General features: G+C 43.8%; 1 protein-coding gene across 2 annotated transcripts in view; it reads left to right on the top strand.

Moving 5' to 3' along the window:
- LOC307158217 (uncharacterized protein) overlaps nt 1-13,394 on the top strand; it is a 130,099-nt gene that overhangs the window by 53,671 nt on the left and 63,034 nt on the right. For both annotated transcript variants that reach the window (XM_079870617.1, XM_079870618.1), the window contains exons 11-12: nt 6,422-6,577; nt 6,751-6,936. In XM_079870617.1, the coding sequence (XP_079726743.1) occupies nt 6,422-6,577; nt 6,751-6,936 (342 nt within the window). The remainder of the gene's footprint in view (nt 1-6,421; nt 6,578-6,750; nt 6,937-13,394) is intronic.

Raw genomic sequence — 13,394 nt, 5'->3', positions numbered from 1 at the left:
GGGCCCTATCTTGCACCCAGCGCAATTGACTTTGTACACCGACGCATGTATTATTCCTATTTTGCACCTGCGCAAAGCGCGCTTTTCCCTCCACAGAAGCACGTCGCTAAATTAGGGAATGAACTTGCGCTCCCTGGGCGGTTCAGCGCAAAAAAAGGAGGCGTGTTCCGGCGCAAACAATCCCTGGTGCTATTTTGCTGTTCCATAAAACAATTGCGCCACTGACCAGAAAAAACCTAGTCTAAAGTCAGTGGCGTGTTGCTCATGTTATTCATATGCTATTTTAAGGGCGCATGCTTGGCCATAATCAATGTAGCGTATGCAACGCGCACACACTTTGCTTATCTCATCTACACAGAAGCATCAGTTCCCTTTCGTAAAGGGAACTCCCGCTGCATCGATACTCGATACTTTGGGGAATGCCTTCGGCATGACGCGACTGAAGTCTACTATACAACTATTCCAATCTAAAGAGGTGGACGACAGCGGGGAGGTCGCCTACGATGACATCAGGGAGATGCGTCGTGTGGTTGACTTGTCTCTCCGTGCTACCAAGGAGACGGCCCGCGCCATCGGCCGCTCCATGGCAGCATTGGTAGCTACGGAGAGACACCTGTGGCTGAATCTGTCGGGCATCGGGGACAAGGACAGGGCTTGTCTCCTCGATGCCCCGCTTTCGCCTTCTGGCCTTTTCGGCGACGGAGTCAACCAAGTCGTCGATAGGTTTCAGGAGGCGAAGCGACAGTCAGCCGCATTTAAGGAGCTTATCCCCCGCCGTCGCTCCAGGTCTCGTGGGTCTGCTGCCAGGGGGCAGTCCCAGGAGGCCGCCGCCAGCTCCTCACGCCTGCTGAGGCAGAAGGAGAGTGTTGCTTCTCGTGCTCCCCCCCAAGGGGCCTGGAGGCAGAAGCAACACCCTCAGTCGAAGTCTTCTAAGCCGAAAACAGATCTGAGGACTGTTATTCAGGCGAAGAAGGCTTCGGCTAAGAGGCCATGACGGGACACCCAGGCCTCTGAGGGCATCCCCCTCCGCGTGGGCTTTTTAAAACTTCGCTCCGCGGAGCCCTCAGGAAATCGATGTTGCTTCCCGCCGCCGAGTGCGCCTCGGGACGCATCGAGTTCCAGCGAACGTATCACACAGAATATTTCTATAACATCTAGTGGGTTAAAACGTTCGCTACCTCTCACGAGGCCTGTAGAAAAAATGATTCGGTTAGCTCCTGCCAGAAAACTGCTTCAGGTCACCGATGATAATAAAAATGAATACAAAAATAAGGAAAGGAATACAGATGTGAATATAGCACCTGAGGTCAGTCCTGAGAGACTGATTCCCTTAGTAGATTATTTAGACACCTGGAAAGGTCTTCAAAATATATCTCAGTGGGTCCTGAATACAGTTGAGAAGGGATATAGAATCCAGTTCCAGTTTAGAACACCTAAGTTTAGTGGCGTTATTCATACACTGGTAGCTCCTGATCAGGCTCAGGTGATGGAAGATGAAGTTCAGACTCTTCTAGCTAAGGAGGCCATAGAATATGTGACCTTAGAGCAGAGGGATTCCGGGTTCTACAGCCGGTACTTCATAGTTCCAAAAAAGGATGGGGGGTTGCGTCCCATTATAGATCTTAGGGTATTGAATAAATCTTTGAGGAGATTTAAATTCAAAATGTTAACTATACCTATGATCGTTCAACAAATCAGATCTGAGGACTGGTTTGTTACGATAGATCTTAAGGATGCGTATTTTCATATTTCCATCATCCCACATCATAGGAAGTTTCTTAGATTTGCTTTTGGGGGAAAAGCTTATCAATACAGAGTTCTTCCGTTCGGCCTAGCCTTATCCCCTCGCACCTTCACTAAATGTATGGATGCTTCCCTTGCTCCTTTGAGACTTCAGGGGATTCGTATCTTGAATTATATAGATGACTGGCTGATTTTAGCTCAGTCGGAAGAACTGGCAATTCAACATCGAGATGTTGTTTTGAACCATTTGAGGTGCTTGGGGCTGAGACTCAATGTAAAAAAGAGTTCATTGACTCCTCTTCAGAGGACTATGTTCCTGGGAGTAGAGTGGGACTCAGTCACGATGCGGGCACAGTTGTCTCCCGCTCGTATTGAAACCATTTTAAACACAATGAAGAGTATCAGGTTAGGCCAGGCTATCACTGTAAAACATTTTCAGAGAATTTTGGGGCTTATGGCTGCAGCTTCCACGGTAATTCCCTTTGGTCTGCTTCATATGAGGGCCCTGCAGTGGTGGCTCAGGAACAAGGGATTTTCTCCTCTGGGAAACCCTTTTCGCACGATCAGAGTTACGCACAGATGTCTTCGTTCTCTGGTCATGTGGAAGAAACCATGGTTCCTGTCTCAAGGTCCGGTTTTGGGAGCACCATGTAAGAGAAGAACTCTTACCACGGATGCTTCCCTCACGGGCTGGGGTGCGGTTATGGAGGGCCGTTACACCCGAGGTGCTTGGAAGGACCATCATCTCTCATTACATATTAATTGTTTGGAGATGTTGGCTGTATTCTTTGCCTTGAGGCACTTCCTTGTAGACCTCAGAGGCCATCATGTTCTCGTTAGGACAGACAATATGTCGGTGGTCTCGTATATCAACCGCCAAGGAGGTTTGAGATCTCGCCCTCTTTGTAGACTTGCGCATCAAATCCTTCTTTGGTCCCAGGGCAAATTTCTCTCTGTGAGATCCATTTATATTCCTGGGGTTGAAAATATGGTAGCAGACATCCTGTCGAGGCAGGGGCTGAGGCCCGGGGAATGGCGGCTCCACCCTGAAGTGGTTGAGCTTATATGGGGAGAGTTTGGCCGGGCGGAGGTTGACCTGTTCGCTTCTTATGAGAACTCTCATTGCCCGCTCTGGTACTCTCTCTCACATCCAGCTCCTTTGGGTTTGGATGCCATGGTACAGAGGTGGCCGAGGTCACTTCTGTATGCTTTTCCGCCGATCACTCTGCTCCCTGGGGTTCTAGAAAGGGTCAGGAGGTACGGAGTGAGACTACTCCTTGTAGCTCCGTATTGGCCGGCCCGAATTTGGTTTTCGGACCTTAATAGTCTCCTGGAGAGTCCTCCATGGAAAATTCCTGTTAGGAGAGATCTTCTGTCCCAGGCTGATGGTACAATATTTCATCCCAGACCAGAGTTATGGAGACTATGGGTCTGGCCCCTGAGGGGGTCCCATCCATAATCAGGTTGCCTTTCCACTGAGGTGGTTAGGACAGCCATTCTAGAACCTCATTCTACTAGGAACTAAACAATTAAGTTAGGGAGGGCATCGAACCCAGTGTTATTACTGCCCACTGGCTTCAGTTCTGGTGTTCCATCCTACTCTCTAACGGGACCTCCCGTTCATGCTTAGGGCCTCTGTGGCGGCCTTAGTGCCCTCCGCAAGCCTCTAAGGGTGTATATGTAGGGACATTCCCACTCAAACTCCATGTTCCTGTAGATTGGAGGATAAATCCTTTCGTCCAGCTTATTGGCATCAGGCTGATGGGGTATCCCTGGCACCCATCATGTCCTGTGGATGACATATATTATATGTACGAGTATATATAAATATATATAGAAGAATCTAATGAGTCGGTTTCCTGTTTATCTTACTCCCTGGAAGAGTGGTGATGCTGCCCCCTCTCACTTACTACTGGAGGAGCCACTCTGCATCGTTTTTTCCTCCGGTACTGAGGTGCCGGTGGGTAATAATTATGATTCTTCAAGGTATTCTATCCTCCATCGCATGTGTCGGATGGTCAAGGTCATAGCCTTGGAGGGTTCTATATAGGCCTCAGGCTGAAAGGAGTCAGTCCATCTAGCTAGGTCAGGGTTAGGAGCTATTTCCCTTCATTACTAAGAGAGCAGCTGGCTTTCTATAAACCAATAGGCTTATCTGAAGTATAAGGTGCGCTTTTGCCTTCACCTCTTATCCGATGCTTTCTATTTGTATGGGGCTCTCATCCAGGAGGTCAGTCGAGCCTCTAGTTCCAGACCTCCTCTTTTTTACAACCAAATCTTATGACAAGCTAGTTTGGATCTGTACTCTATTTATTCTATCGTCCGTGAGATGTACCAGATGCTTTGTACCAGGGCGTTTTCTCTCAGTATGGCGGCGTGGGTATTCGTTCCCCAAAGTATCGAGTATCGATGCAGCGGGAGTTCCCTTTACGAAAGGGAACGTCTCGGGTTACGTATGTAACCCTCGTTCCCTGAGTAGGGAACGAGACGCTGCATCACTCGGCCATACTTTTCGCGCCCTGAGAACGACTTGCTTTGACCAATTAGAAGCTAACACTTCCTGGTTCCTGTGACCGTTTTATAGCTTCCGGATCACCGTCACATGCGACGTCACGCGTGACGTAATGACGTTGCACCAATCAAGATTGGAATAGTTGTATAGTAGACTTCAGACGCGTCATGCCGAAGGCATTCCCCAAAGTATCGAGTATCGATGCAGCGTCTCGTTCCCTACTCAGGGAACGAGGGTTACATACGTAACCCGAGACGTTTTCATTTTTGCAAATCATTCATTATTACGATAGATAGATAGATAGATAGATAGATAGATAGATTATTATAAAAGCATACATCTAGCTTACACATTTACCCAAATTATTATACGCCTGTTTAACCGAAGTTAATTTGGGTGTGTTTCTCCATCCCCAATGTCACTTCTGTGTGTTTTACGGCCCTGATGAGAACGTCGGTCTCCTCGGCTGTGAAGCGCTCCTGGCTCGCACCTGGCAAATCCGCCGTTATAATAGGAATCCACTTTAGAACAAGCGCGCATGCTCTTAAAGGGAATGTGAGATGTCGCTCTGATTGGTTTATTTCACGTTACGCCCAAACCACACCTATGATTAATGAAGCTACTTCAGACCAACCCCTTTTAGATTTGCGCCGGGCGCAAGAGTCATTTATCCCGCCGGGAAAATAGCAACAGCCACCAAGACCCGCCCACAAAGTTACTTGCGCTTTGCACTTGACACTTGCGTTTCAGATCGTTAAAATAGGGCCCATTATGTGTAACACTTTGGGCCCTATCTTGCACCCAGCGCAATTGACTTTGTACACCGACGCATGTATCATTCCTATTTTGCACCCGCGCAAAGCGGACTTTTCCCTCCACAGACGCACGTCGGTTAACTAAGAAATACACTAACGTCGGTTAACTAAGAAATACACGGTTCAGCGCAAAGAGGAGGCGTGTTCCGGCGCAAACGTTCCCTCATGCTATTTTACAGGTTTAGAAAACAATTCCGTCACTGACCGAAAAAAAACAGTTTAAAGTCAGTGGCGCGTTGCGCATGTTATTCATATGCTATTTTAAGGGCGCATGCTTGGCCTTAATCAATGTAGCGTGTGCACAACGCGCATACACTTTGATTCTCTCATCTACACAGACGCAGCAGTTATCATTTTTGCAAATCATACATTATTACGATAGATAGATAGATAGATAGATAGATGTAACGCAGTCACTCCTACTAGCCAATTTGGCAGGTTGAATTATGTATATAATATATGCATGTTTCAATTGTAGTCTTTTAAAAATCATCTGAAATAATAAACTAAGTGCAATTTAGTGTTGTCAAAAATTTTTCGATAAATATCGATACCGGAATATCTGAAATGCTTCCAATACAAATTTTCCGCAGAATTGACACACAAACCTGCCTCCCCTCCCTCACTCGTCTCATTTGCTTTGAATGAATTGCCCCGGCATAGGATTGCGCATATTTTGCATCATTTTACTCATTCTTTCAGCTTTTGTGCTCACACCCAAAGTTTGCACACATAAAGCCGCCTCTCAGTACTAAATTGAGTTCTTTTTCACTGCTTATTGCGCTTAAACAGTCAAAAACACACAAAATAATGTAAACAAAAATGCTGGTTTTGACGAGTATTCATGTAAACACAGTCAGTTATGTTTTAAGTGCACGTAAACAGTTGAAAAAGAAAATGCATGTGTAACAGTATAATGGATCTGTGCGTCAGGTCTTAAAGTGACAGCAGCCTAATATACCTGCTGCCAAATTATGAGATAGTATTCAAAAATATCTATATGACAGTTTTTCCCAATGGTATTGATGTCAAAATTGTGGCCAGTGAAAATGCTGAGTAGCTGATAACTTTGGAAAACCACTAACCACAGTGGCTGGGGAGCAAAAAAGTTAATATCAAGCCCCTATCCTAACCCTATAGTCAAGTACATGTAGTTAATTATTATTACTCAGTACTTAAATGTATAATTACACTGTAACACAGACACCTTAAAATAAAGTGTAACCAACATTTGTTTTGATTTCATGAGGTCTTTAAAACCTGCCATGCTGTTTAAATAGGAGACATGCACTTTTTTATTGTCATAGATTTCTGTACAAGCTAATTTTTATTGTGTGTATGGATGTCTTAGGTCTGCTGTGTCACCTGGATGATGCTTGCATTAGTAACCCATGTAAGAAAGGCGCAAACTGTGACACCAACCCAGTCACCGGCAAGGCCATCTGTACCTGTCCTCTGGGTTATGTTGGCCCATTCTGTGACCAAGACGTTGACGAATGCTCACTGGGTGAGTAGTGGCTTCTTTAAATAAAACACCTGAATAAAATGAACACTTGAACAACACAGCAACCACCCAGAACACCCTAGCAACCACTTAAAACACCCTGCCAACCTGAATGTATTAGTGATCGAATGATGGATTTCCCCATATTTAAAGGTGTTTTGTGTCTCTTTTTTTAGGTGCAAACCCTTGTGAACATGCTGGAAAGTGTATAAACACAAAAGGTTCCTTCCAGTGTAAATGTCTGCAGGGATATGTGGGTGCTCAATGTGAACTGGACATAAACGAGTGCATGTCCAACCCATGCCAGAATGATGCTACCTGTTTGGATCAAATTGGAGGCTTCCATTGCATCTGTATGCCAGGTAATCCAAAAAATCTGCTGCATTTGGTTTTGGACACAGTCTATAAATAAATCCTCTGTGTAGATGAGAGAATCAAAGTGTATGCGCGTTGTGCACACGCTACATTGATTATGGCCAAGCATGCGCCCTTAAAATAGCATATGAATAACATGCGCAACGAAATTGTTTTCTAAACCTGCAAAATAGCATCAGGGAACGTTTGCGCCGGAACACGCCTCCTCTTTGCGCTGAACCGCCCCCGGGAGTGCAAGTTCATTTCCTAGTTTACCAACGTGCGTCTGTGGAGGGAAAAGTCCGCTGTGCGGGGGTGCAAAATAGGAATGATACATGCGTCGGTGTACAAAGTCAATTGCGCTGGGTGCAAGATAGGGCCCTATATATTACCTCATTCTGGTGATGTCATTACCTCACATGACCAACCTGTGATCCAATAAATAGCTTTTTTTGGCTGTAGCTTGTTAGGAACAGGAACGGATACAAATGCAAGTAAAAGGCGTTTATTGAAGTAGGTCAGATGAACACACAGATCGGGGAACAAACACTCAGATGGCGAAGTGACGCTGGGACTTCGATGGGCAACCCGGAGATGGCGTGTGGTGATCGACGTTCTCAGGAACCAGGAACAATAAACAATCCAGACAGAATGAAGAACAACGATGAGGATCCACAAAGACAGGTAATCCACACGAGGAGACGAGAGAGAGCCACACAGGAACAGGACACGACACCGGGGAAGCCACAACGATCTGACAACATGAGATGAGATTTACTGAACATATAAAGGGAACGGGGATTGATTACAGCTGGCGCAGATAATCACACGGGATTGGTAACCACGCCCACACAGACACACACACACACACACACACACACACACACACACACACACACACACACACACAAACACCCCAAAATGAGACAGCGGATTCATGAGCCGTGACATAGCTCTAATTATACTGATGCCTGTCTACATAAAGCTGATATATTGTGTTTCATATAGACAAAAGAAACAATATTAGCATCGCTAAGGCAGGCTGAATTCTCTTGCTAAATCTGGAACTAATCATGCTACATATGCTTCACCCAAACTGGCAAAGCAAAGGAACTAGTTCAGGTTCCTTTCTGACTAACAAAATAATAAGAGTCCATCTTTCCATCTTTTGATGATATTCTGTTTCTCAATGTTTATGTACTTTCTCTGGAATCATTTAATGAAAGGTATAAAGTACAGTAAATCTATTTCAAATTGAAATTCCTAAATATTATTACCCCAATCAACAAAACCTCTACCAATTACATACAATACAGCAGTAAAATAAAATGCCTGGCAAAATAATAGGGATGCACGATATAGCGGCCACTATATCGGTATCGGCCTATATATGTTCATTTTTAATGTTATCGTTATTGGCCTGATAAGAAAATTTGTTATTGGCCTGATAAGAAAATTTGGTCGATATATTACAATATTACAATTACGATATATTAAAATATTGATCTCTCCTGCATATTGATCTCTCCTGCCATTGAAGCTAGATCTGTGTCTGTCAAGAAGAGGTGCTTAATGAGAACACTAGTGTACTATTTATGAAGGCTATATCCTTAACACCAAGCATATCTGCTGACTCTGTTGATTTTCTCCTTGATTCTTTTAACTCAAAAGTGAAAAGTGTAATTGATGATATTGCTCCTGTGAAAGTCAGGAAGAAGAGTGGCAGACAAAAAGCACCTTGGAGAAACTCAACAGCAGTGCAAAATATGACAATGCAGAAAAGCAGAGCGCATGTGGTGGAAAACAAAACTTGTAGTCCATTATAACATCTACAAAGACAGCATCCATGCTTTCAATATGGAACTAGGCAAAGCTAGACAGACTTTCTTCTCAAATATTATAAACAGCAATTTAAACAACACGCACACTCTTTTTGCTACTGTAGAGAGACTGACAAACCCTCCAAGCCAGATTCCCAGTGAAATGCTCTCAGACAGCAAATGCAGTGAGTTTGCTTCTTTCTTCTCTGAGAAAATCAATAATATCAGAAAGGTGATCAGCACATCATTGAGTTGTGCTGGAGTCAGACAGATCAGACCACCTGAGAAAGTACACTGCTCAAAAAAATAAAGGGAACACTTTTTAATCAGAGAATAGCATCAAGTCAGTTAAACTCCTGGGATATTGATCTGGGGTGCGTTTCCCGAAAGCATCGTTGGCCAACTATGGTCGCAAGTTCATCGCAATGTCCATTGAACTCTATTGGTAACGACGGAACTTGCGACCATAGTTGGCCAACGATGCTTTCGGGAAACGCACCCCTGGTCAGTTAAGTAACAGAGGGGGTTGGTAATCAGTTTCAGCTGCTTTAGTGTTAATGAAATTAACAGCAGGTGCACTAGATGGGCAACAGTGAGACAACTCCCAAAACAGGAATGGGTTTACAGGTGGAGGCCACTGACATTTTTTCCCTACTCATCTTTTTGGACTGTTTTTCACCAGTTTTGCATTTGGCTAGGGTCAGTGTCACTACTGGTAGCATGAGGCGATACCTGGACCCTACAGAGGTTGCGCAGGCAGTCCAGCTCCTTCAGGATGGCTCATCAATACGTGCCATTGTCAGAAGGTTTGCTGTGTCTCCCAGCACAGTCTCAAGAGCATGGAGGAGATTCCAGGAAGACAGACAGCTACTCTAAGAGTGCTGGACAGGGCCGTAGAATGTCTTTAACCCATCAGCAGGACCGGTATCTGCTCCTTTGTGCGAGGAGGAACATGATGAGCACTGCCAGAGCCCTACAAAATGACCTCCAGCAGGCCACTGGTGTGAATGTCTCTGACCAAACAATCAGAAACAGACTTCATGAGGGTGGCCTGAGGGCCCGACGTCCTCGAGTGGGCCCTGTGCTCACTGCCCAGCACCAGGGAGCTCGATTGGCATTTCCCATTGAACACCAGAATTGGCAGGTCCGCCACTGGTGCCCTGTGGTTTTCACAAATGAGAGCAGGTTCACCCTGAGCACGTGACAGACAGGTAAGGGTCTGGAGAAGCCGTGGAGAATGTTATGCTGCCTGTAACATCGTTCAGCATGACCGGTTTGGTGGTGGGTCAGTGATGGTCTGGGGAGGCATATCCATGGAGGGACGCACAGACCTCTGCAGGCTAGACAATGGCACCCTGACTGCCATTAGGTATCGGGATGAAATCCTTGGATCCATTGTCAGACCCTATGCTGGTGCAGTGGGTCCTGGGTTCCTCCTGGTGCACAACAATGCCCGGCCTCATGTGGCGAGAGCATGCAGGCAGTTCCTGGAGGATGAAGGAATGATACCATTGAAGGGCCACCACGCTCACCTGACCTACGTCCAATAGAACACCTCTGGGACATTGTGTTTCGGTCCATCTGACATCACCTGCTTGCACCTCAGACTGTCCAGGAGCTCAGTGATGCGCTGGTCCAGATCTGGGAGGAAATACCCCAGGACACCATCCGTCGTCTCATTAGGAGCATGCCCCGACGTTGTCAGGCATGCATACAAGCACGTGGGGGCCATACAAACTACTGAGTACCATTTTGAGTTGCTGCAATGAAATTTCAGCAAAATTGACAAGCCTGCTGCATCATTTTTTCACTTAGATTTCCGGGGTGTCTTTGAATTCAATCCTCTGTAGGTTGATCATTTTCATTTCCATCAAACGATGTGGCATCCTTTCGTTCATAACACATTACCCAGTCCATATTAGTATAGATATCCAGCATGATATTTTTCCCCATTGAGATCTGATGTGTTTTCAAAGTGTTCCTTTAATTTTTTTGAGCAGTGTAGTTACTATGTCTGATTTCAAAGAAATTGATGGCAAAATTTTGGAAGAAACCATACTGCACCTTAAAACATCAACCTGCGCTTTTGACACACTTCCCACATCTTTTTTCAAAAGTGTGTTAAACAGTTTAGAAGCAGATCTCCTAGAAGTGGTAAACTCCTCACTTCTCTCTGGGAGTTTTCCAAACTCCCTTAAAACTGCAGTTGTAAAGCCCCTCCTGAAAAAGAGCAATCTGGATAAGAACATATTAAGCAACTATAGACCGATCTCAAATCTTCCTTTCATAGGCAAGATCATTGAAAAAGTTGTCTTCAGTCAGCTGAACAAATTCTTAAGCTCGAATGGATACTTTGACAATTTTCAATCTGGTTTCCGACTGCACCACAGCACAGAGACAGCGCTCATAAAGATAATAAACGATATTCGCTTAAATACTGATACAGGCAAATTATCAGTGCTGGTACTACTCGACCTCAGTGGTGCATTTGAAACTGTCGATCACAACATACTTCTTGACAGGCTGGAAAACTGGGTGGGGCTTTCTGGGATAGTCCTAAAATGGTTCAGGTCATACTTAGGAGGGAGAGGTTATTATGTGAGTATAGGAGACCATAAGTCAGAGTGGACATCCATGACATGCGGAGTCCCTCAAGGCTCAATTCTTGCGCCACTCCTGTTCAACCTGTATATGCTCCCAATGAGCCAAATAATGAAAAAGAACCAAATTGCTTACCACAGCTATGCATATGACACACAGCTCTACTTAGCCCTATCGCCTAACGACTACAGCCCCATTGACTCCCTGTGCCAATGCATTGATGAAGTCAACAGTTGGATGTGCCAAAACTTTCTTCAGTTAAACAAAGACAAAACTGAAGTCATTGCGTTTGGAAATAAAGATGAAGTTCTCAAGTTGAACACATACCTTCACTTTAGGGGTCATCACCAGCAGGGTGGATTATTGTAATGGACTCCTCACTGGCCTTCCCAAAAAGACCATAAGACAGTTGCAGCTCATACAGAACACTGCTGCCAGGATTCTGAGCAGAACCAGAAAATATGAACATATCACACCAGTCTTCAGGTCTTTACACTGGCTCCCAGTTAGATTTAGGATTGATTTTAAAGTATTATTACTAAATCATTCAGTGTCCTAGGTCAATACATTGCAGATATGCTCACTGAATATAAACCCAACAGATCACTCAGATCATTAGGATCACATCAACTAAAAATACCAAGGGTTCACTATAAGCATGGCGAGTCTGCTTTTAGCTATTATGCCAGCCGCAGTTGGAACCAGCTTCCAGAAGAGATCAGATGAGCTCCTACAGTAGTCACACTCACATTCAGACTCAAAACACATTTGTTTAGCTGTGCATTTAATGAATGAGCACTGTGCCATTGTTCGTCCGACTGTTTGTACTGTACTGTACTGTATTTTATTTTATTTTTCTAAACTGTTTTAATTATTCTTATTTCTTTTTATTATTTTAATTTCTTCTATGTAAAGCACTTTGAATTGCCATTGTGTATGAAATGTGCTATATAAATAAACTTGCCTTGCCTTGCCTTGCCTATTACAGCCGATAAATAAAGATTATTTCCTTCGGCTGAGACACTTCAGATGCACACTGTTCGCCACGATGGTTTTGAATTGCTTGAAATATGATCGGAGTGCAACATGTGCAGCGCAAGTCTATCATATTGGCTACATGAAATTATAGACATAATATATAATTTTGTGCTTAGGACATGGCTTTAATTGTGACACTTTTGTTTTTGTAATCAGGCAAAAATCATATAAATTTCTCGGCCAATATACCGGTTGTCAGCTTTCAGATATAAAGAATCGGTGCATCCCTACAAACTAAATAAATGAATCAACCGAATAGTATATCAAAACACAAAAGCATAATTTAAAAATAAATAATAAAATTAAATGGATATAAAAAATACGTAAATAAAAAAATACAGTTACAATGCAGTTTGGCTTCGTCACAGAAAGTAGTGACAAAACAAAGCCACATGACATGGAAACTTATTGGTGAAAATAAAAAGCTTTAAAATAATTGCAATATTCACAGTGGTGCCATATTTTATATGGCCAGCTGAATCACCATGAATATATTGTGAATATTTGATATATTGCCTGGGTCTAATACTTATGTGATTATGTATTTAGCAGACTTGTTCTAGCATATACCCTTTCCTGGCTTAACAGCTGTTTACCATGCTAACAATTCAAAGCCACGATGTCTTAAACACCCCTCATGATTATGGGGTATATGGCTTGAATCTTGAATCTTTTTAATAACAATGAAGGCTTTAACTGACATTAGTTACATAACAAATGAGTTCATTAAATGATGAATCAATGGCAGCCTCTTAACTTTAATCACTCAGAGGAAATCCACTCTGCTTATTTTGACTCAAAAGTGTCCTGTTGACGACATCAGTTCCAGTGGCAAGACAAATAATATCGGCCTTCTGTCCGGGTCACCCTTACGAAAAAAAAGTATACTTCAAGTTCATTTTATGAAGTATACTTGAGTAATGTTCAAGTATATTTTTAAGTATACTTTATGTAGTAAGTATACTAATGTCAATATGTACTAGTAGTAAACTTGTAAGTGTACTATT

Source organism: Squalius cephalus, assembly GCF_949319135.1.
Source record: "Squalius cephalus genome assembly, chromosome: 5".
Classification (NCBI taxonomy): Eukaryota; Metazoa; Chordata; class Actinopteri; order Cypriniformes; family Leuciscidae; genus Squalius; species Squalius cephalus.
The sequence above is the reverse complement of the archived record's forward strand: the minus strand, read 5'-3'. Positions and strand labels throughout refer to the sequence as shown.